The sequence below is a fragment of the Rissa tridactyla genome, chromosome 4 (genome assembly GCF_028500815.1).
Source record: "Rissa tridactyla isolate bRisTri1 chromosome 4, bRisTri1.patW.cur.20221130, whole genome shotgun sequence".
Taxonomy (NCBI): Eukaryota; Metazoa; Chordata; class Aves; order Charadriiformes; family Laridae; genus Rissa; species Rissa tridactyla.
In genome coordinates, this window is record NC_071469.1 from 14,704,419 (window position 1) to 14,730,299 (window position 25,881).

General features: G+C 38.1%; 2 protein-coding genes across 4 annotated transcripts in view; both read left to right on the plus strand.

Moving 5' to 3' along the window:
• The window catches only part of INSC (INSC spindle orientation adaptor protein), a 142,996-nt gene that overhangs the window by 81,689 nt on the left and 35,426 nt on the right, over positions 1–25,881 (plus strand). For all 3 annotated transcript variants that reach the window (XM_054201254.1, XM_054201255.1, XM_054201256.1), the window contains one exon: positions 4,053–4,178. In XM_054201254.1, the coding sequence (XP_054057229.1) occupies positions 4,053–4,178 (126 nt within the window). The remainder of the gene's footprint in view (positions 1–4,052; positions 4,179–25,881) is intronic.
• On the plus strand, positions 8,366–18,515 carry LOC128909110 (protein RIC-3-like). The gene is given in 4 exon segments (XM_054200355.1): positions 8,366–8,420; positions 18,022–18,208; positions 18,252–18,382; positions 18,385–18,515. Coding segments are annotated over 4 exon segments (504 nt in total).

Here is a 25,881-nt window from a genome sequence, read left to right on the forward strand (position 1 = left end):
TTTCCTGTCCCAAGCTATAAATTACAACTCTAAAGCACACTGAGATCTCAAACATGCAAACAAAGAACTTTGATAATATTGTAGAGCTGCAATATTATAGGAACTGGCTTCTCACTTTACGTTTTGGTAAGAGTTTCAGTCTTTTCTCTTCCTCCCTCTCCTCCCCTGCCAATATTTTAACAAAATTTAAAAAGGCTTTGAAACGCTAACCCCTCATGCTGAAGTGTCACCTATAATTTTATTCCACCTGGAGGCATTCTTTGACTTTTTTTTTCTTTTTTTTTTTTTTAAGCGTGTAACTTTGTAATCTGCTGTGCAAGAGTCATGTTGCTGACTGTTGCTGACTCATCCTGGCAGCCAGTTAGTCATTCTCACTAGCTGTCAGAAGTATAAAGACTCAGATCTCTAACACAAATGAGTAGTAGCAAGGGCAAGATAAGAAACAAGGGAGAAAACCTAAATAATAATAATAATAAATCCTCGCATTCTGAGCTAATAGAATAACCAACATTAAGCAGGGAGTTTCGAACTGTAATACGTAGTGTTCATCTACAAGTAACTACGTTGGTGTCAGCGTAATGGAAACTTCACCAGTTTAGATAATTTTAAAAGCAAAAAGAAAATGAGGAAAGGAAGACCCAAACAGAGCATTTGTGACAACTACCAGGAAAAAATTTTAGTCAAGTTTCTGTCTGCAGATCAGTTTCCTACCTGTGAAACCAAATGTTACTAAAATACTCCTCTGTCAATTCTTATGACACATAAGCATCAAACAATGTGACTAACTTGCTGTATCATTTTCTGGGGTTGCATTGCAGGGATGTATTCTCAAAAGTCTTTTTTATTACATTATATCTATTAGGTTATGACCTTGGGATCTTTCATATCAAAAATTATAAATTAGTCTTAGTTGTTAAAACTCTACCTTCCTGTTCTGAGAGCATAAGGTGAAACTAAAACCCAGAAATTATAAATTTTGGGTGGACTTGAGCAACTGTCAAAAATTAGCATCACTTGAAGTATACTGGTTCTAAATTGATTTGGCTTCATATCAACCAGAAGAATTAGTAAAAATCAGTTCTAGAGTTATAATAAACAAATGCTGTGACATAGAGTGATAAAGTAAGTCTTGGTAAATAAATCCATTTCACTGATGATAATTAGAGTCTAATAGCAACTGTATTGAACTGGATGCTACTAATAATAGAGAGATGCAAAAATGAAGATAATGAGGATAGCCATACCTGCTTATCATACCCTTCTTTGGAGAATGCTTGACTATTTGAGTTCCATATGGATGTACAGCAGATTACTTGCTCCGAGAAGCTTCTAATAGATCTTGGCCTTACCTTCTTTGTATGTCAGTTCCTTTTCTAGTAAGTATTTACTTTGAAGATTTCTTTGGAGATCATCTTTCAACCTAATTATAAATGTTGTCCTCCATCATGAATAAAGGCTTGGTGAGAATTCACTGCATTTTGAGTCATTTCAGGCTGAAACTGCAAAATATTACACCTTAGAGTTGGATGCTTTTTCTCTCCCCTCTTTATTCACTCAACTCACTATGCACAGTGGGGCTTTTTATACTCATGACCTCCTTCACATACTCTTTGTGATTGTATTTCAGGTGATTTTGTTATCTACTGTTAGCCCTTTTGAACAGCATCTCAGGGATGTCTCCACGAAATTGAATTCCTGTTAATCCAATATAGGAGAGAAGTAGGTCATCAAGCGGTAAAGGAAGTTCTCCTCTCTTTCAGATACTGATTCACAGAGTGAGTGTAGCTTGTCCCAGATGAAACTTAAATTACAGCAAGAGCAGCATTTCATGTGCTATTTGGTCAAAAACTGGAAATGCCAAAAAGTCTGCAAAGGATAAATAAAATCATGCTTAGACATATTGTGATCTTTAGGAAAGGTGCAAGTTAACCTCCAAAGCAAGCAAAGCTCAGTGTTCTTATGTTTCTTTGAATGGTACTGGTTACCCATTTGACCAATTTAGGTGCACCTCTGTCAGATGGGATACTTTTGTCATCACTGCAAAAGATACAGGGGACAAATCTTGAAAAAGGAGAATAAATCTTGAGGAATGCTGAGATCCTAGTGCAGGGAGTGTTTTTGACAAGCCATAGAATCAGGCTCAGTACTTCCTACCTATGCCATATTTCACTTGCAGCTCTCCAGGTTCATTGCTTGTGATCAATATTTTACAGCTTGGTAATGGCACACAGGGCACAAAATAAACAGTGTAGATCTCCTCCTGACAAATGCAGTGATAAATCACTTCCTGTCCATCAGAGGCAAAAGCAGGCACCAATTTGTCACACAGAAAGCTTGAAGCAAATGTGCCAACATCACTTGAGCCTTAGTAGTGTTGTCCACAAACTTCTGCTTATTATGGCCAAAGCAGAGAATCAGATGATCTCTGATTTCACTGAACTGTGGGGACTTTAAAACTGATAATAATTTATTTTTTTTTTAAATCCCATTTACCTTAGGTTTGGGGACAACACTGTAATAGTTTTTTTTTCTATATTTTTCATAGATAATTTAATTATTTCTTGGGTGAAATATCAAAATCCTTTTGTGGAAAGAAAAATATGACTGAAACTTTTTTTTTGTTAGTGTACTGCCTCTTTTTTATTTTAAAGGCTCAGGATGTTCTTTTGCAGTAGGACAATTGTCAAATAGGCTATATATAGCAGTACTAGATATAAAATAACTCATACAGACACGTGCACACTTCTTACAATTCCAGAAATATATTTTATTCTTAGCAAACCTCAGTAATCCTCCTGTTTTCACTGATCTCACAGAAATTGCATATACATTTACAAAAGACGTAATTTAAAACTTATATCTTGAAAATATATCGAGGTGTTATTTTTGCCTAATTCTAATTTTCTCATAAATCAGTATATATTTTTGTTAGACTGAACAGCTAGCTTTGCTTGTTCTATTACTTTCTATTCTATTTAGCAGAACTAGGACAAAAACGTAGAATTCTGAAAATGAGTGAAGTCCGGAGGTTTTATGTCAGTACAACCTGTTGAGCTATCAAATAACACAAATGGTTGAGAAGAAAAAGATTATTGCTGTGAATCTGAAAGAAGTTTTTATATAAAGGCTACTGAAACTGGCTTAAAAAGAAAGGTGTATATATTACACTTAGTTCATGATTCCAAATATTTTTAATTTACTACTGTAATCTGACTACTTTAGTCTGAGATCTTTCATCTGTCATTAATATTTTACATGCTTTCCTCTTCATTGTATGTCTGCTCTTACATAATATAAGGCATCTGTAGTCTACCTCATGGCATAACATTTTGAAATGAAGATGAATACAAAAACACACCACCACCACGTGAAGTGTATATATTATGTCTATTTATATCTTTCCATTTATTATGTGAACTTTGCTAACATGTATGTTTACAAGCTGTGTTGGAAATGACTAAGGATAGCTACTGTAAGGATGTATATATACTCAAATCATTGTCATTATTGCCATACTTAAAGAATGTAGTAATGCAAATTTTATGTATTAGAGGATGAAGATATGGATTGTAACTGTATAGAACTTGACACCTATTTCCACATTATTTTCAGTCAATTTTCAAGCATATGACCTTCTCTTTCATATTTTAGCATTAAGTAAATATTTTATGGAGCTCAGAAATGTAGACGAATGGGAAATATATGCTAACAAAAATCTGGTTTAAACTATCACTTAAATGTCACTCCAATTGCCGCCTATTGATAATTCTTCGTAATTTTCACACGAATGTCAAGTTTAATTTAAATTGTGCTTGTAATTGGTAAAAGTCAATCACTTAAGCACACCTCCCACTGAGGCTATATTACTTTTTCATCACTTAGTGTATAAGCATTAATCAACTTGAGTTCTCTGTGTGAGCTTAACATCTTTGTTGGTGTTGTGATGATAGCTAATTCAGATAAATTACTAAAGGAATTTGCCCCCCCATCACAATGGGAATACTAGGGAAACATTCGGTTCTACTTTTCTGATTTTTCCTTTTCCCCTGCAGGAAGGAGGTGTAGTTGTTCTCTTTAAGATTTGTCGCCAGGATTGTTTCAGGTGCCTTTATCCTCAGACGCTGCGAACTTTGGCATCCATTTGCTGTGTAGAGGAAGGCATGCACCAGCTGGAAAAGGTAGGCACTTCAGCATTATTGACTGTGTCATAAAACAGAGAAGTCCTACTTTAATCTCTTCTAGGAATTGATAACTTCGTGATGTTTGATGCTGTGCTCCATACTATGCTCAGTTTTTCTGTGCTGAACACATCTTCAGTTTTTACAAAATTAGTTCCAGCAATAACATTATCCTATCCAGTTGCTTGCATAAATAAGCTTCTTAAGTTGGGATAATTTTAATAAAACAGGTAAACATGTTAGTGACTACGTCAAAAAAATAGGGAAATTATAATCTCTGGCCTCTCTGAAGTGTTTATTTAGAAACTCCAATATTTCAAATAACCCTTAAAACACAGAAAGCTTTATATCTCTCTAAATCTTTTTCTGACGCTCAGGTAGGGCACCTATTTGTGGTACTGCAATAACTTATAAGAGTTGTAATTGCACAGAAAGAACTGGGACAGATATAACAGCTAGCCAATAGAAAAATGTGTCTGATAATCAGCAAGAAGTTTCATAAAAGCCAATTTTAACTGAGATGGCAAATATCAAAACATTATCCAGATAAAATTATATCAACTGCTTAGGGTCCATTCCTTTCTCACTCTTACTACATGCTGCTGTGTTTTGGAAAATGAACACTTCTGGTCGCTAAATCATGATCTCATCCTTTGTATTTCATAAAACAGTCATCTTCCACAGCTGAATAATGGCCTCTTCAAGTTAATGATAAATGATTTCACTGCCACTTTACATTGGCGTATCTTGTAATTTACTGTCCAGAATTCAAGCAAACCATGACAGAACATCTGCAGCAAAAAGCAAGTCTCTGAGCTTACAGTAAATGAAGATGACTTAAATTTTTTTTGACATAATGCTGCTTCAGACTGACACCAGAATCAGTCTAAAAGGATCTTTCATTATGTCCACTATAACAGTGGAATTAATAGAGTTAAAAATGGAAAAGATTGATTCAACTCACCTGGTCCAATTCCTGGCAGTGTCAACATGCATTAAACGTGGCCCATATCAAAGCTGATGAAACAGGAGTCCTAGAAAAAGTGATAATTCTCAAGCTCATATGTCTTTGATCTACTTTAATCTTGGCCACAAGTGAAATCGCTCAGGGTAAATTTTGTCACAGTTGGGGTTGGAGTAGGGTTTAAAGGATTTTTAACAGAAATCCCTACCGCTGCTTTCAGTAGTTTGTTTTTTCAGCTGTGCCTTCAATTCTTAAATCACATCTTGGCAAAACCTAAGTCTGCAACATGAGGGGCTGGACATTAATTCTACTCACGTGACTGAACAGACAGGTTTATGACAGGAGCATTTGGTTATCACTTCGTCAACTTCTTTACCTAAAATTGTGTTGTCAAGGATCCATACATTTTATCAGTCCAGTACATGCTTGGGTTTCTGGTGGGGGAGAATGGGATATTTCATGTATCAAAAGAAACAAAGAAAGTTTCTCTGCGATGAGATTTATGTCCCTCCAATGCTATTGGAGGTCAATCAACACAGGCCAGTACAATGCTATGTCATCTGTAAATAATGTATCAGTTAGTAACAGCCCAGGTTTACTAGTTTGTAGAGCTGAGGAAGGGTAGTAAACAAGAAAGTTTCCCCACTCTTTGTAGTCTCTTTTCACCCTTCTGGTACACCTATTCAGAAGCAACAAGATATTCTGACCATAGAGAATCAATGGAAAGTGCATGGATCAGATGACCAGTATTTTGAAGTGAACAGTACTCCACACAGGTTTTTTTATATCGTTTTCTTTAAATAAGAATGTTTTTTTCTTTTAAAATTCAAAGTGCTCTCACAAAGAACAAAAAAGAGGGTTAACAATATTAGCATTCCTATCATTACAGAAATTACTATAGGACTTCACATCTGGCAGAAAGGGCAGCTTCTCTTATCCAACTAAGTACCTGGGTGGTGGTAAAGCATTTAATTTGCTCTAATGTGAATATCATTATGCCACCTAGTGCATTAAAACATCAGTGCAATTTGAACTTGATTTTTAATGACAGAAACTTCATTCAAACAAATAAAGCTTGGTGTCCAAACAATTCAGATTAGGTAATTCAAGATTAAAAAAAAAATAATTAAAAAAACCCCACAAAACCCAAACAAACCCCACCCCCTCTATTTTTCAATTAGATTTCACAACCATTGAAGTGTTTAAAAGACCACTTGAAAGCAGCAAGAGCTATCATTTCTAATGAAACGTTTGTCTGGGAAGTGAACTAAAAGGGGATGGTATACTTCCTACAGTAATTGCAGTGCTTAATTACTAAAGATATTAGGAATATTGTTTATTTATCCAATGCTTTTTGATCTTGCCAATTCAGTAGCTATGCAAGAAACGTAAGAACAACACCTGTGTTAATGCAGATGGTTATTTAGAAAGCAAGCAAGGAAGTCAGTAGTTCACAGGAGGCAATCCAGGCAAGACAGTATGTTAACAATTTTCTTGGGCTTTAAGATACTTGAATACTTTCTTTATATTTAGTGCAAATTTAACATGAACGATGCTATACTGGGTTTAAACCATTTGTCTTTAGTGAGTTTTTGGATTGCAATGTGAAAATACTGTCCTCATTTACCAGTGAAGGAAAGTAACAATTGAGCATTTATTTCTGTAGATGTAGAAAATTGCTATTTTAAGCAAAAGTATTTTCCTCAATTTTTTAAAATATAATTCTTGTTCTTCCCAGTCACGTGTCTTTAAATATATATCTACACTATTATCTTAACGGCATGCTTGAAAAAGCCATTACCTTTTCCTCACCTTGATAAACAAGATGATCTTTGCTGTAATTACAATGAGCAAGTAGTTGTTGCAATGCCTAGCTTTTACTCTTTTTGGTGAATCTAGTTGTCTGTATGTACAATAATGTAAAATCAATTAGTTAAAATGCCAGTTTAGAATAGTTATTATTTCACTGGCAAGTACTTTACTGACTTTTGATAAGGTACTGTTATTTTCTCGCACATTGAACTACAGAGGTCCAGGAACTCAACAGTAACAAATTAGGCAATTAAAGTAGAAAGACAGTGAAGAAATAGCCTTATTTTGTGAGTGAGGAGTTGTGTGTAAATAAATGTTGTTCTATGTAAACTGTGTTCCACAAGTGGTAATTTTGGTGCTTCAAGCTGCTCATCCAGTTGTTTGGTACACTTTAACTTCATAATCCACTGTGACACCAGCAGGTTTGAGATCATTCTTTGATCTCAGCTGCCCGACCACTCCCACTTCAGAGAGAAGTGGAGAGACCCTGGAAAAGCAATCAGAATTTTCCTCCTTTGCATTATTGCTGTAGCTGCCTGTCCTTGTACCCAAGAGAGCTTTGTCATCTGTGTCTTGTGGCACTTGAGCATGCAAAGTTTTTAGGAGAAAGCTCACTGCATTAGAAAGGATCGTTATTCTTGGTCTAGAATTTATGCAGAGACAAAATAAAATACAGGTAATAGATAATACAGAAAATACCTAAAATTTGTAAAACTAGAAACAAAAAGGAGGCTGGAGGAGGTGAGCATGACTGGAAACTGAAGAACGATGTCAGTGCTGCACATGCAGACCTGGTCTTACATCTAGCCCCGAGGTTTGGGACAGAAATACAGTGATGTAGTGGGAGATTGGTTCTCAACATAGACATTTGGTGAGGGTCCTAGATGAAAGAATATCTGAAACTTCATGAGTGTGCTTTGAAAACTTGATTCACCTCAAGTGTTCCCATGTAGGAAGGACTGTTAAAGGCACAGATTTGGGATAGATTAACACATGCGTTTCATGAAACTTAAGGTAGAAAAAAAATAATAAAAAAAATTGTGATCTTAATTGTCTGGTAATGTACATCCTGCAAATTACATTCAGAATCAGGTATTTCAAATACCATTTTCATTGTCAATCACACATAAAATCTAACAGGTATTGTCTTCAACACAAAGCAAACTTGCCTGGAAAAAGGGTCTGTATTTGAAAACAATTGTACATCTTCAGCACACCATTTGCATAAAGCGGTTTTTCAGCCCTTTCCTTCCCTGAGGCTGCATTAGGTCCTTGTTCTGCAGAGTGCTCTGAACAAAGTGTCTCCTATGTATATGCTGACATGCGGCCTCATTAAAGCCTAAAGACTCTGGCAATTTCTCTGCTTCAGGTCCGTCCATACAAGGCGTGTTGTTGACTGGTGCTAGAAGGCATGGCTTTCCAATTTTTGCCCTATGCTGAAGCTCAGTTTTGTGACTTTCACAGAGGTAAACTTCCTGCTGCAATAAAAGAACTGCAGAGTTAGTTCAGAAATAAATAGCAAACAGATAGTGCAGTGTACTGCAATTTTTACTGTGCATGTGAAACATTATTACATTAAAAAGCTGCAACTCAGCTGGGACCAAGATCAAGCCTCAGCTGCCACAATAACATAATGATTTATACAAATAGTCATTCAAGCAGCTGCCTAAATATTAACACTGTGCAGTGTATGTTTACTTACACTATTTAAACTACTGGTGACAACAGTTCTTACTTTCATTAATAAAACCTTCTTTTTAACAAATGACACAGCTTTTATCACTGTGCTTTAAGCAAAATTGCCTAGGTATAGATTATAAATTGCTTTGAATCCTTCATTTAAAGCACATTATTTCAAATTACTTACCTCCAGAAAACGAATATGAAGAAGGGGGAAGCAAGTACAAAGTGTATTTAATGAAGACTTCTTAAACATGAGTGACCTAAAATCTGTTGCTCACTGTGAACCCAGTCTGATTTTTGAGAACAACCATAATCACCTACAGAATAATACTTGCTGCATGATGGGGATGTAGTCTGACAATATATATATGAGAAACAAGGGTTGGTGGGAATTAAGTAAAATGTTTATTACAGAACCTGCAACTACAATTTATTCCCAGCTTTTGGGTCAATGTGAGTTGATTATTTCATTCAGCTCGAACACCTTGAACTTTCAGTTTCAACCATTAACCTCAGTCAAGTCCAGGGAGTAACTTTGTTTTAGATGAAGTATGTGTGTTACGTTAAATCTCAGCTGCTAAAACCATTAAGGTTTTTGTAGCTGTAGGGTGAGACAGAAGTGAGAATTATGGAGAGGGCGTTGATTATAAGGGCTTGGATGAGCTGGTAAGAGGGGTACAGTCACCACTTCTAAAATCTGAACACAAGAATTGGCTGGTGGCCCATGGATTTCACTGTCACATCATGTGAATGCTCCCCAATCATGAATGTTTTCATTTTTGTAGTACCTGGTATATGATGAAAATAACTTTGTACCATAAAAAAGATCTCAAATTTGCCTGATCTGAAAGAATGATATAGCTGTCTTCATATTTGAATATTCCAAATGCAAAATGCTAGGGGACGTGAAGCATTAGTAATGGTCTCCTAGAAAAGGCGTGTGACAGAGAGACCCATTGATGGGTCTACATATAGAAGGGTGTCTGCAGGTGGCTTGCTTCTTTTAAGAAGTGCAGAGTAGTGTTCAGCTTGCTGAGAAGTAGTGAAATGTTGATTTTTATTATTGCAAGTAGCAGCTTATTCACAGGACTTCCAGAAATCAGAAGATCTTAGGAAGTGCAGAGGTCTGCCTCAGACTGGTACCCTCCCTTACTCCTCAGAGAAGAACTTTGTTAGAATTTCTTTTTTTTTCCTTTCCCACAAAAACAGGTAACACGCAAAGTTATAATCCTTTCCAAGTTTTTCATGGGTCATGTTGACAAACACATTCTCAATAGTGTTTTGTGAAGTGGATTATCATTCTTGTTTTTGCCCAAAATAGTACTTGTGAAGCTTCATGGGTGGGAAGAGACTGGAAACTTTCTATGTGCTTAAAACCACAGAACACTGGCTTGTGTGCTAAGAGCATGCGAAATGATTTGGATGGAAAGAGTTCAAATGATGCGTTCCTTTTACAACCCTTTGGCTGAAGAGTCATCTCTTCTGATTTGCATAATGGCACTTTTTTCCCTCCGAGAACATTGTTTTGGCTCATCTTCCATGGCCGTTTGCAGCCAGGCTTTGAAATCACGCTTGTGAAGTTACAAACAGTAAGCAGGAATGGATAAAAAGATTTCTGTTGTTCTGAATTTTGAGAGAAGGGGATAACTTTCTAAAGACTAATTCAGGCAACTTTTGACATGCAGTGCAAAGCACACTGAAACTTGGTGTCATTGATAGCTGGAGCTGGGAACTATGTCTCATTGTTGTCGCTGGGCAATTGTGTAGGTCAGAGGAGAATGAAGAGCTACAGTGAGACAGAAATATAAGTCAACTTTAAGGAACAGTGTGGGGAACAACATTTTCAAAAGCTGCTTTTCACATAGCCTTTTTGATAACCGGGCAAATCTATTTCAGTAGCTAAGTTTGTGGTACAATTAGATAATGTAAAGTTCTAGGCTTGCAGCTCTTTAATTTACTGGACACTTCTTCTCAGTAAGGCTGTTTAATTAATTGGCAGTGAAAAATGTGCTGGGTTTGGCAAATTACATTTCTGTCAAAGCCCCTGCAAGATTCATTAAATCATATCCGAGAGTGCAGGAACTGCCCTTCCTCAACTGCTGGCTTCGTATATATTAGATGGTGTTTCAAGTTTTACCTCCTGATTACACATCTATGTATACACATTAGTAAAAGCAGCTTCTTTCAGCACAATCCCAGGAGAGTGCAGCAAGACTTTTTAGGTTGTTGCAGAATCTGACCATCTTCAGATGCAACAGGCTGCAGCTCTAGGGCAAAATGCTTTGGAAGTCATGGAAGGGACATGTTTCTGAATACTGAAAACCAGTGTGAAAACATGCTTAAAAAAAACCCCCAAAAACCAAAACCCAAGCCCCCATCCTCCCTAAAAAAAAACCCACAAACAAACAACTAAACACAACAACAACAACAACAAAACCCCCCAAACCAACTGGCAGCTAATCTCTGCAGTATCATTTGGTCTGTTGGAAACCTTCTGCCAGTTACACAGCAGATTAAAATTTGTTTGCTTTACGGTAGTACCTACTTTAGCATGCAAAGAAAAAAGCAAGGTTTTTTTGATGGACTTATTATTCAAGAGACATGGAATTGAATAAAGACAGACATGTTAGTGCAGGATTATGGGGCATTGCCAGATCTCTGTAGGAAAAAAGTATAGACAAAATGCTTTGGCTGAGGTCACTGCCATTACTCCAATTCTGTTAAAATGACTAATTAAATTATAGTGGTTGTGTTGTTGTAGCCCTGATGGTCTAAGGAGATATGTATCAGTTGCTCTAATAAAAGGTATTACCTCTCCTTACAAACCTTGCTTCACTTTAATCATATTATAGATTTTAGAAGAGGGAGAAAGGAGCCAGCAAACCTAGCACTAAAGATAAACATTCTGATAATACTGGTAAAGTAGGACAATGTGAGACTTAGCTAAGGAGTTGGTGAATAGCCACCATTTGGAGGACACAGATTCTGTTGTTTATCAGTAGATCCTCATTTAGATATCAGGCCTGGCCCAGACTCTGCAAACGTATGCATGTGCACTTAGCCTTAAGCGTGTGAGTAATTTCAAATAAAAAGAAAAGAACCACTAGCAGTTAGAAATGTCAACAGAGATGCACATCTGTTGGTCTGTTCATGATTGAGGTTTCAAACTGCAATAAATTTCACAGAGTAAATATTCATTTGGTGATCACTGAACGCATAGTGCTGTAGAACAAAGTAAAAGTTTCAGTCAGATCAAACAGGTACAAGACCTCTTTGACAAACCTTGTCTGTCTTTTCAATAAGAGTCACAGCAGGCAGTCTATGAATTGATGTATAAATCTATGTATAAATTGATAACAAAAGCACGAGCTGTCTTCTAAACCAACAATGAACACTTTAAGTCTTTTGCCTTCCATGTCACCCACAGATTTAAGCTTTGCTTCTCTTTGCCCTGTGCTTAAAGTGGCATATTGCTTAAGCATGGCTCTGTGATAACATGTCCACATGCAAAAATTTCGTAACAGTCAAAGCAGCCCTAGTTTATTCAGGTTTTGCCATGTTTCAGTAAGACCTGGTCAGAGCAGGCATTGCAGTTGCATTCAGGTATTACCAAAGATGTATCAAGAGTAATTGCCACTGCTGTGTTGTATTTTTTTCCTGGCTCCAAAGCAGTGTTCATGCAGAGTGAGAGCTGACAGAATTAAGTGTACTTTGGCATTTGGTTCCCCTATATGATGCAGTCACTGTAGGACTGCATCACTCTCTTCCCATCTACCCCTTAGCTCTGTTTTTTTATACACCTCTATTTTTTTTAGCTGAGGTGCAGAAGAGAGAGTGTCTTCAGATTTTTTCTTCTTGTTTTAAAAAGATAAGTTTCATTGAAATAGATTTAGAAAGCTGAAAAGGAAGTCCTCAGCCTATGCCAGGTTACTGGGGTTTACACTTCAATGTGCAAAATGGAATTGGAGTACTGCCTGCAGATTGCTATTCCCTCCAACTTCATTTTGAAAATTTGAGCTGGTGCCAGGTTACCACTCTGCACTTGTTTGGCTCCCATATAATTTACACATGGTTTTTGCAGTCAGTTATGTTGGTATTTTATGCTATCTATTGATTTTATACTTCACTAAGTATTTTATTTAAAGCGCTCCAAATAGCTCTAGATTTATGTTTCAAAAGTCAGGATGTTAAAAGAATTTTGTAAATGAAAAATAATTTGGAAATCACCAGATGATGATTTTTCTGTAACGATTTAAAATATTGCTTAAAGCAATGACAATGATCAGGGCAGCAAATGATCCACGAATGACGTCTGAAGGAAGAGAAGCCAACACATCAAATGACAGGTGGGTTTTCCCTACCTAATAATAATAATAATAATCTATCAAGCAAATTTAATTTTAAGATGAAAGAAGCAGCTTACTCAGCTCCTAAACTGAAGGCAGAGATTAATGAGAATCAATTGAAGCATTTAAAAAGAGTGCAGGGAAAGAGCTATTTTGGACCTCAGATATTCCTCCTGTCCCTGATGGAGGCAGAAAAGAAACTGGAAAGACATGGCCTTACAGAAAGACACATCAGATGAGTAGCTTTCATAATTCTTCTTTTCTTCTCACTCAGCAGGAAACCGTTGCATCACATATCTGCACTTGTAGCTCTATGTAAACACGCATACTGAATGTGCTTACGTTGTATGTATTAAATAGCTGTAGCCACAATAAAGTGTGAAGAGAGATAGGGGTGAAAATACTTATTAAATGAGACAGACACATTAGCTCCCCTCTCACAAAATCTCTGTTGAAATTAGATACATTAGTCTGACTGACCCATCCTGCTGCAGACTTCATGACTCAGTATTGATGATTTTTGTGACTCATTAGAAAAGTCCAAAGAGTTTACTGCTCAGAGCCTCCATTTGTTATTTGGCTGACCTTTGAGCTTGCCTAAAACCCCACTGATTTCAGAGACCTCTGCAGGAAGAAAAGCGTACCTACATAGACTTGGTTACACAACAGGGATTTAAATGCCTTTGGAGCCTGAGAATTCAGTGCTAACATTATTTTCCCTTTTAAACTTCTGCCACATTTATTTTCCTGCCTGAATTAACTGTGACTCTCAGAGTTTTCTAGTGCTCTATGTGGTTTCTTGTACTTCTATTCTTGCTTGTATAACATTGACTTTCAAAATTTTTAAACACACTTATTTTTGAAGGACTGAACTCTCACAGATGCATGTTACTAAAAAGCAAAAGGAGAAAATCATTCATCTAACTGCAGCTATGGAATTCTTCACTAGTATAAAACTACACTTAGAGAAGTACTGAATGACCAAACCTCTCAAAAATAAAAAATAATTTCCCCTGGTTCCAGGTGATTTATATTTTTTTTTTTTTCCTTTGGGGCATGCCAGTTGGAAACAGATAGTTCTGCATGTTCCATCTGCTGGAGCTTTTAAACTCATCCATAAATGAGCTGATCTCAATCATACCTGAGGATAACATGATGGAGGCTGCTAGACAAGTGATGGCTTACTTTGATCTGGTAATGAATATTGGTTGTCTGTTGGGGTGAGAGTCAGGACTTGAGAGCACTGCAGAAAATTGTTTTCCCTCAAAAGAGCATCCGTACTCTGAGTAGGCTTCTCAGCTTGACCACTTCCTTTGGGTTGTTTTTTAGTAGTAGTTCAAACTAGCAAAATACATAAACCTCAGCTTACGCTCAGCTTAGACCTTGGCTCTTTTCCAAAACCACTTTTGTGATTCTTGTACTCCCATGAGTGTTACTGCCCTTCCATGGTTCAACATGGCGGTTAACAAGCTTCTCGCATCACAGCACTTATCAGTGTTCATAACTTGCTTAGGCAGGGAGGTTGTAACGGTCCTGCTGTGACACAGGGTTCAGTGCAGGTGTAAGCTAGGAACCTTTACAAATCAGGTCCCAGCAGTGCTCTCAAAACACGCAAGCTCTAGATATTGTTACTGAGAGAGAAATTCACCAGTTTGTATTTTGCAAAATAATCTAATTTTATACATAGTTTCTTATGTTTTTGTTTGTTTTCACCCAATGTTTGCCAAACTTGTGTTCAAAACACATAGTCCAAAACCTCTTCTCTCTTTTATCTTTCCTCCTCTCCAGTAGCTGCAACAAAGTGAGAAAATGCTTTTCAAAACAGGGAAAACATATATGAAACGTTTTTTTATGATAACAGCTTCAACTAGTTCTAGCACTGGCCACTATTGCTTAAACTTTCTACCAGCTTGCTTGGTTTAAGTGAGTGCTTAGCAGTTTAACTTTCTCACCCAAACAGCATTATATAAACACAAAACTAGCTCAGGGTTTCCTGTCAGTATTGGTATATTCTGACTCTGGCCCGTGGGCCAAATGCTAACTCTTGCTGCAGCTGAGGTTTTTTCCCCTAGAGCTAGTTGTAACAAAGGAACAGGGGAAATCAAACCCACTGTGAGCTAATTGACCGATCAGCTGAAACTTAGTGTCCTTTCCTTGTGACATGCATTTTAAATCAGGGCTGGAAGTATTGAATTACTCAGGTAAATTATCCTGCGTGTGCTTCTAGCAAAACCAAAGGAAGTTAATTGTATAAGTTTCTTCTTATCTCACATTTGTAACAAGCTAAGAGCTGCCATGTGGCTTAGCTGAAGCTCACCCATGATATGTATGAGTCTCCCCGTATTTCTTTAAAAAGTGAAGGTTAAATAATAATTAATGGCAGGTGATGTAGAAGCATGTTTGTGCATCAGTATAATTATTTTTTTGCTTAGGCTTGTTTGCAGGAAACCACTTAGATCTGGCACTCTGCCTGATTTATACTAAAACTTTCATGTTTCATAAAGCATCTTTGAAAACACTTAAAAGAGCTGTTGGAAAAACAATCTCATCTGTTTAAGATAATAATCCTGCTTTTGAAAAACTAAACGTCTAACAGCTTTGCTCATATATTTACTGTATCTTACTTCTCTTGCCTATCATTAAGGTCCCGGACAATACCTCTTTCACTGACTGTTCCTTCTCTTGCCAGTACTCTCTAGAGCTCTTCCTTTTCAGAGGGCTTTCAGTTTGTTCATTTGCCACCCCTGGGAATGGACAAGCAAGCTTTTGTATGGATCAGGACATACTGATATGTAAAATCAGTCTCAATTTTCAGAGATGCTTTGCTGCATGTCATAGAATGGCAGGCTTCCCCTCCAGCTTGTGTTTTGATTCATAGGTGAAGTCCACAGAATAATCAGGGCTGACATAAACCTCAGTTGGAAACTTACGCTGGGTGTTTAGTGTTATTCTTTAATTTGGAAGTAATCCAGAGACCTGAAGATTGTCTTAGGCCTCGTTATGCATAGATGGTTTTGTTTAACTCCAATAGCTTTTAGACTATAAGTAAAAGTTTGATCTGACAAGGATCTTCAGCTGAGATAAGGTCTTGCAGAAGGAATTCCAGCATGTGGAATTAAGAAGGCAGAAGTTCTTCCAGTTTTATAAGAGCTCATCTTTGTCATTTTGTTCTCACAAAGAAGGTGTGGGAAAGGTTCCCCAATAGCTTGGCTTCGCCAAGGGCATATCTTGCCTGACGAACCTAGTGGCTTTCTATGATGGACTGACTACCTTAGTGGACAAGGGAAGAGCTACAGATGTCATCTGTCTGGACTTCTGTGACGCCTTGAACACAATCTCCTAATACTGAAAATCCTGCCATATTGGGCATGTATGTGTGCCCCCTTTATACTCTGTTTATAGTCTCCAGATGACCTTATTTTCCTGTCACCGACTACAAGATTTTTTATTTGAAATAAATTGTTAGTTTCAAGAAAAGAATGTTATGCTTTTAAGATATTATCAAAATTAACAAAATTCCATTATTTCTCTTTTTTTTATACAGGTTTTACAGTAACCCACTGTAAGAGGTTTGTTTCCTATAGACTTTGTCTCTTAGGAAAACTCCCTGTGTGATTTGCTAATTCTTGTGCAGGGTCAGTTACCCAGTATTATCGCTTAAAACACGGGCAACTATTAGCAACGATTTGTTTTTCTAAATGCCCTGTTTAGTTATAGTAATGACATCACAGAATTCAATGGCACATTTAATAGAAAAGGTCAACTTTTTCATTGATGGACATTTTAGATCCCCCTTTGAATGTGAACATAGGATACACATAAGAGCAAAATTTGGCCTCCCTTCCAAATCCACTTTCCAAAGTAATCCTGCCAATATTGCCCAATTTTTGAGATCTGGATAAGCCCACTTTTAAACAAAGACAGACCAGAAGACATTAGGACTTTTGTAGCGACACACAAATGTGGCATTATGCAGACAGCAGAAGTTAGAAAGGAACTTTCAGTTACACCAACAGGCTTTAGATTAGGCCCTAAATAGAAATAAATGGGTAAAAATGTCATCATGAAGAACATAAATCAAGCTGTTTAGGAGAGAAAAAAATGGTATGGGCAGAGTTTTTCCCAATATAGTGCAACGTAAGCAGTGACCATCATAGTTTATCAATGAATACCGAAATCCATTACTTGCCCTAAGTGATGCCAAAGAGCGTGGTGAATTCACCAGCAAGAAACCACCCTACTGTCACTCCCCAGCACAAGCTACCGCCTTGCCTGCACGCTGGAGTTCCTCCACATCTGGGACCAGAGCTCGTCTGTGCTTTTGTTTGGTTTTCTGTAACTGCTCTCCTTGGATCGGATGTTCCTTTTTCTGGCCTTTGGCCTCAATGTAGTGCAAGTACAATTGACAAAAATGTTATCTTCTCACATGCAATGCAAACACATGAAAAGTTCAAATAACTTAAAAGAGCCACAGGTCCCATTTTTTGCCTTCAGGAGGAGCTCTTTCTTCAGTATTAGGAGAGCTGTATCTTAAAGGCTCCGGTTCTGCAGTTATTTTGCTAAGCTTCCATGCACGTCTTTGCAGCAGTGTCCTCTGACTGGTGACAAGCACCCAGGGTGGGAAACAGCACACGGGGAAATACGTGAACTGTTACACAGCAGGGTGACCGTGAGCATGTAATAATTGCATTGCTTAGTGATAAACCCAACCGTAATAAACCTGGTGTGGGTGTTTTTCTTATACGGTGCCTGCTTGCGTGAATGCTAAGAGGGGCTCTCATCCTCCAGATCCAGGCAGATACCAAGGAAGAAGAAAAAGAGAAAGGAAGATTACTGTCTGAGAAACAAGCACATCTCTGATGGGCACTGTAAAAATAAACCTAGTTATACTGGCATCATGTACACCATGCTCCTCGCATCAAGCTCTGCCATGCTAGTAAAGCAGTTGCTTTCGGCATACAGCCCCCAGATCCCTGGCATCCTCAAAATCCAAAGAAGAAAGCGCACTGTTATCGGGAAGCTTAAATTCATCGTACAGGTGTCAATGAATCAGAGAGGGATGAAAACCCTCCTGTCTATGATAATTCCAATTGCTTCAAGCGCAAACAGGACACAATCCTTGTAGATTACCCTGACCTTAGCCAGCTCTCTGCAGAAGAGCTGGCAGAAAGAATGGAGGACATGGAAGATGAGGACCATCTGTGCAATGAAACCCTGCTAACTGAGCTCACCACGGGAAGGGGCAGTAATGCTTTAATGCAGAAAAAGGATGAGGTCCAGTGAAGAGGAGAGGGGCCTTCATCGCAGCCAAAGCATTGAGGAGTGCTGCTGCTGTTACGATGACGATGATCCTGCTGTCATAGCGGAGAACGCTGGATTCCACACTGACAGCTGCAGTGAGCAGAAGAGTCAACCCGTGAGGATCTGTCTGTGGAATCAGAAAATGAAAATGCAGCACTGAAAAAGCAAAAAGCCTGTGATTCAGATGAAACAGGCACACTGAGAAAGCGCAACATGAAAGGACTTGAATAAGAGGGACAATACTGGATGTTATCTAGATGGTGAAGGTAGAGGTCATAAACTGTCATTTGTGTGGTTTTTGTTCCCAATGAAGACTTCTCTGTGTTCATCTCTTTGTACAAATTTCATTCCTGTGGTAGCAATCAGTCATATCATCAACCTGAACTGGAAGCCAATGCCCTCTTTCATGTAGTCTTGCCATGGCTTACTACTGCCTTGTCGACCATGCTTTGTCCGTGCTTTTTGGAGACTGGTATCTTGGAGCACATTATTCCATTCAGATTTTTGATTCTTTCAGATTCTGAACAAACAGTCCTTATTTTCCCTGTTGTCATCCCAGAGTTAAACAAACATCTCTTCTGAATTTCTCAAAAATATCTTTTTGTGTGCTATCAGTTATGAAAACCAATCAAATGGATATATATTTATGAGATTACCAGGAAGCTGGAGGAGAAAGTATGCCTTTGTTCTCTTACCGGAATGTTAACTGATCAGCAGAACAGACTAGAGTTGCACACATGACTCTTTCTCAACTGTGTCATTGCTGCTGTACACCTGAGAAACTGCCATCACTACAATCCACAAAATTCATATGCTACCCCAACCCACAGCTCATTTCCCAGCTTATTCCGTGCCACAGGACCAGAAGCCTAATCTGTGTTGGGTTCCAGGAAAAGCATGAGCAAGACTGGGAAGAGGAGGTGGCTTCAGACAGGGGGCACCATCAGCCACATGTACAACCTTGTCACATGAAGATGTGCAACTAGAGCTGTGCAAGAACTGCATTTGATGACACCATCACATTCATGTGATGAAATCATTCCCTAGTCAGTCTATTGTCTACAAATCTTCATTTATACTGAGTAATGCAGTAGTCTGCTATGTCTAGCTGAAATAAAATTCATTTAGTGTCCTTTCATTTCTGACCAGAGTTCCTGATTAACTGAAGTTTATAAAATAAGGGAAAGAACTGAAAACTAAAAGAAAAAAAAACAAAACCCACAAGTAAGTAAAACAAGACAGCAATGCTGAGGTTGAAGTCTTCTGGTAGCCTGACTATTGCTCTGAAGAACTCTGAAGGCAGAACAAGATCCCTTTGGAAAGTATTTCTGGTGGCTGTGAACAGGCAGTTTCCATAGTCTTCGGTGAGGTAAGAAAGAATATACATGTTCTAGATTCATGGAAGTAGGACTGGGACTTTCTCCTACCGAGAAATTTTCAGTTCAGCTGTTAGTGGAAAGACAGGGATTTTCCAGTTTTGTGATAGCACAAATTGATTTATAAACCTGATCTTCCCATCTGTGACATTTTCTTTACGTCCATGCACGTATGTCTAATAGCCACATATCAATTTGTGGCTATGAGCAGGTAGATAGTTGTTTTATCTTGTTGCTGTTTTTAATATGATTCAATAAGTAGGCATAACAGGAGGAACTACGCAGGCGATAGTCATTCCTGCAGAGTTTGTCATGTCTGACGAACAACAGCCTGCATGCTGAGAAAAGAGCCCTCGCAGGGCTGTTGTAGTAAAGTGAAATGCTGCCTCTGTCTCGATCTTCTTTTGCAGTACTTCTGTTTCCTGCCCTCAGTGAATTTCTTGAACCTAGAAGTTTATCTTACCAAATGAATTGCTGTTTCTCCTTAGCCACCAACAGCCACTTGTGAGTTTCTCAGCAATGCAGCAATGGCCAGGCTTCAGGGCATTGGCCTTGCTGTTGCCTCCAGACCTGCACCACGTTATTTTGCTGGATGGCACCAGTGAGTTAGCTGGCTGTGAAAAAACTGTGTGTCAGATTAAGGTTCAGTCTACTTGCTGTTTTCTTCTGTTGATTTCCCTGGTTTGGCATATAGTCTCTGTCTTTCTTCCTACTATATCTTTTTTGCCCTAGAGGAGCCTCTACTGCCAGACAACTACTTACACGTTCTCTTTTTTTGCCCATCTCTGTGATAACACAACCAGTGTTCGAAGAGTCACATAAGCCTCTGTTTGCAGGAAAATCTGTGCCAGAATATGGCAGAATTTCAAGAAAGTATTTTAGTTTTCTGCTAGAAAAAGGCTGAGATAATTTCAAAGATCAATGGCTATAGAAATTTCTGTACTTATCAATGACACCAACTGCCTACCAGACAAGAGCGTTGAGAAGAATGAGAGGAAAGACCAGAAGTTATAAAGATAGGCTTCATAAATGCTGAGACACTGCTTCCCCTGTCTTCAGCAACTTTAAACGATTGTGGTTATGTCAGTTCTCTCAAATGACTAGTATGACAAATGATTCCAGTATGGAAGGATAGCATGAAATCTGCTGGCAACAGTCTTTTGCCTGTAAGGATTTTTCATGTTTAGTGTAAGCTCTAAAAAATCTTCCATTGGGTATGACTGAAATTAAATCTTGATTTCCTTCCTTCTGTCTTTCCGTCCGTCCTGCCTTGGAAAAGGAAGTAAAGCAAAATCCGAGAGCACAGATGCTATGAAATAGACAGACTAAAGGTAACTATGTTGTTTGTCAAGAATTTTTGAAGGTGATTCATAACAATAGACTTCGCTACTTCTGGATTGTGGCTTAAGTCACCAGAATGAAATTTGGTATCTAGTAAGTTGTGGATACCCACCGACCATCAAATGGAAATTACATCAATTCCATAAAACTAAAACTTAATTGCCATTAAATTAAAATGTAGGCTGACAACGTATTTTCAGCGTCACTGCCATCCTTCTGATGTGCGCACAGTTTAATAACACTCACTGTGGGTTGTTAAGGTCATCTACGGGTTTGTGGTAAGGTTTTACCCTTGTGGCAGTGAAGCTGTCAGCAAAGCGCTTAAGATGGAGACATGTGGTTATTGTCTCTTCAGAGGCTAAAAAAGATAGGTCAAAATAGGGTGCTAAGTTGATTATCAGTCAACATGGAGGAGCAGATCCACTCATGGGCTAAAAAGCTTATTCAAGTACGAAATCAGGAAAGAATCTGAGCACTTCTGCATTTGAGCCTTTTAGCTGTAGTGATCTAGGAGGAAGTAAATCCTTCTTGTATTTCTGTCTCTAAAAGGATTATCATATGGCGTTTTAAGGACATAAAAAATAAGTGATAACTCTCTGAATATGGTTTGAAAACTTCATGAGAGTGAAGTGCAAGTTGAAAATCGTTTTCGCCAATTTGTTGACTCATGCAGTGTAATCCGTACGTTGCGTTGTGCAATAGTGGCACCCAGTGGAGGCTGGAATTACAGCAAAGCTTCTGTTGCTGCTGGGTAAGGCTTGCCCAAATCTACCCCGAGTTTAGGACTGCAAATGCTGATTCAGGAAGGTAGGTCTATGAGGATCAAAGCTATGCACTATTTAAGTGTTCTCCTAAATCAAGAACTTTTACCTGTCAACTAGGCTTTTAATTTGAAAAGTTTAGGCTATCCGAGTGTTTATCTATTTATTCACATCAGACTCTAGATGGGGCGAGGGCCTTTTTCCTACAGGATAGACTCTCTGCTTTAGCTGCATTAGTTCAAAAACCATAAACAACACCTAATGCAAGAGTATCCTGGGGAGTGGAGGAAAAATGCTCTCTACACCTACTGCCCTGAAAGTACTGCTTGAACAGCGACAGTATCGGCATCAAAAGCTTGGAAAGAAAGTGAAGAGCAGCGTGTGTGCATGGTAGCAAGGGGGAACAGAAGGAAAGCATGGCTCCTGATTCAGTTCCAGTCTGGGCTTAGATGCAATCGTCTCAATAGGCTATAAGGAGTACGAGGAGCAGGAATGACAGATGTGTCACACAGGTGGGAAGGAAGTCTCTAGAATATTTTAATGTTTTAAATTCAGGCAATGCTAACAGTAGCACCACCAAAATAAATGGACGTTAACTATAAGCTCTAAGTGGATCAATTTCCACCCCCCTCCCTGCCTCGTAACATGGAGTCCTCAATATGTTACAATGTGCATGGGATATCAGATTTCTCTAAAATATATGTTATTTCTTGTGAGCATGGTCAACACACTGCTCTATGGGGAATGAGGCTATATGTGTCGTCTTCTATTTATTGTTTTCTCAGCAGTCACGTATTGTAAACAGTTGTCATGAACAGGAATTTGGGAGTAACTGACTTGTAGTGCCAAAGAGAGTTGAATGAATTAGAATAACATTCCTGTGTACCTAGTGTTACTGAGTTCAGATTTCAGTTCCAGCTTGTGTGCCTACTTAATGTCTGGTATTATCAGCAAAATGTGATTAATGAGGATGAAAATCTGAGTTCCTAGAAAATTTTCATCTTTAACTGTTTTAGTGCCCTCTTCTCCCTTTTTCCCCATTTATTTTAACATTTTATTGCAAGCACTGGGTGCTTTGGCTTTTTGGCCATGCTGGAATTATTTTAGATCTGCAAGGAGACGCTGGATGCAGGAAAACATGTTTGAGTAACTATTGTTTTGCAGTCAAGAAAGAGTTTAAGAAAGGGAAAATGACAAGTTGGACCTGTTTAATTACATGCTTTGGATTTGTTTTCACAGGTGCAAAAGTCATTAGGCAAAAGAGGCTGCTTATTAAGTGCATGCTCTGTCACTGTTGCAGTACTATATTTTGCATGCAATCCCATTAAGTCACTAGGACTTTCTGTTGATTAGATTACTCTTCAGTGTAAGATATACTCTCATAATTTCTAGAGAAATGACTGCTTATTTTAATGATAACAGGTAGCATCATTACAATGGCATTTATCCAAGCATTATGTGGTGGTAGGTAAGTAATTTTCATCTTTGTTTTACAGCACAGGGTGTGAGAGCAAAATCAAATCACTCAAGAATAAGAAGCTGCCTCAAAGGTGTGAAGTGAACATCATGGCTGATCCAAACATGATGTTGTACTACTGTCTAGGTTGAGGAAGGAATTATAATGGAAGAGAAGGCAAATCAGAGCTGTTAGAATACATTTACAATTTATTTTTGAACTAGATACTTGATTTGTTCTGAGCAAAAATATTAAAAGCCATAAGACACTTTTTTTGTTACTCACTAAAGATTCCCATCTTATGCTGTATCCTGGAAGAAGAACAGATCACAGGATCTCACCTAAGAAATACTTATAGAGGAAGCCATTTGTCTCCTGATGTCCTGCTCCTGTTAGAGGAATTAATTTTGTGTGTTTAAAGGCTGTAACAACTTGATGTTCCCTTCTCAGAAGAGGATTTTTGAGGAATTGTGCCCCAGGGAATTGGCAGTGTTTGAATTCCCCAGCCCACAGCACTTCTGTGCTGCCCTGTCAGATTACGTTGAGAAGAACACCCTACACCTTTACTGTAATACTGGCTTTGCCATCTAAGTTGTATTGCAAGTGATAGTGATGTTACTCTGAGTTAAAATGCTGTGCGCTGTTCCCCTTCAGTTTGTCTTCCTTTCAAGCTCCTTAAAACACGAAATAACACACTTGCCTCTAATTTTTGGCACAGTTTTACCGCTTCTCTGCTAGAAGGATTTCTGTGTTGTATGAACTAGTCAAAATGAAAGACTTGCCACAAAATGTATGAAGAAGGTAAGGCGCCTAGGACCTAGAGCATTGGAGATGGCATTAGGACAGAGAAGTCCAATTAATCAGATGAAGACTTTCATCCCGAAAAAGGACAGGTAATTGAGACATACTCATGTAATTACAATTGATTTTTCTCACAGAAAAAAAAAGGCACAAAGTATGGCAATTGCTGAAAGTGGTAATGGAAAAGGAAGTAATTTTAAGTACAGGTGATGCTGGCTTTTTTCTTTTCTTTTGCCTCTTAGTTTTTAAAGAAAACTATGAGTCCTGACTTCTAATCCTAAAAAGAAGCCAATCAGGGAAAGCCTATACAAATAAATGGTATTTCAGATTTGCAGGAAAGAGAAAATAACATATATAGAGAGATAGGAAAGGATATAACAATCAAAGACCTTTTCAAGAACATCGATTAAGATTTACAATTGAATTAAGAAAGATCAGTTGTTCAAGCTCATTAAAAGACGACTGATTAGACTTTTTTCCATATTTTATTTTTTTTTAAAGCAGAATGGTTTGTGGCTAGCTATTCTGAACAGAAACCGTACTGTCTTGCATTTACCTTGCCCATTCATCTTGGTTTGCAATTACTTCTGTATTTTACCTCTGGTAATGGTGCTCTTCAGTAAGACAACCAAGGATCTAAGCCATAAGCATCAATAAAAGCTCAGCCAATATCTCTGTTGCAGCTGGGCAACTAGCCCATGATGGCTAGCAATGGAGATGACAAAGAGACACCCTGCAGGCTTTGTGCAGAAGGAGTGGGAAGTCTCAGCTTTCTGCCGTGGCAAGGACCATCTAGAAGGTAGTTTGGATCTACTTTGCTATAAAGGTACCTTAGCTCAGTGATGCCACTAATGAATCTCCAGAGTTCACGGTGAATGGATTTTTGGACCTGAGAAGATCTGAGTGGAAATGAACAATTAGTTAGAAGTAAATGTGTTGTTTCTAAAATTCCCTGGAAGCATGATAAAAGATGCTTTACAAAGGAGTTTAAAAAGTGTTTTAGAAAAAGACTTAAAAAACCCCACCCTCTACATTGCTCTGCTGAAATTTGAGTGCCGTTATAAACATATGTGCTCTCTTTGGGGTCTGAATGTTAAATGTAAAGGTTGTACTCTTTGTCAACTAGCCATTGTAACTTTGAAGAATGACATAACAGTGCCAGGAAAGCAAAGCAAGGTGGAAACTCATCTAAGATATATAATGTATATATTCAAGGGCAATATCATGTACATATGAATGGCAACTTAGCTGTTTTGAGATGGTGACGACACACCTAGTAAACATAATGATATTTAATAGATCCCACAGTTAACAAAATTTCACATTATTGTGACAAACTTTTGTCCATAGGCTTTTGGGAAGAACCACTAGAAGGCAGTGAGTGAAAGCATTTAATTCGACTGCTCCAACAGTGTTGCTGTTATCTTGGCTATTCGCAATATGGAAACTGTTTTGATGTGGAAAAATATGGAAATAAATGCTATTGGTATTCGATTTGTGTATTAGGAAAAAGTATAGTCACAGACCAAAACCCTATGATGGTGACAATTGTACATACACACACACACGCACACACATACACACACAAAGTCTCTTCAAGAACTGACAATTCTATAAATATTTGTAAAAAAAAGACCACTTGTTCAATGTAACAGCTGTTGTTTAGGTTTTTAAACAGAACTTTAGAGCAGACACTGTGAACAGAACATCTGGGTGTCTAGGCAGTCTGAAAGTATTCATAACTGTAACGACCTACAGTGAAATTTGGGACAATATGGGATGTGGAACAGTTCTTAGCTCAACTAGGCCTTGATTCTGTGGAAAGACTTTTATTGATAGCTCCTAACTTCTCTGGGGAATGA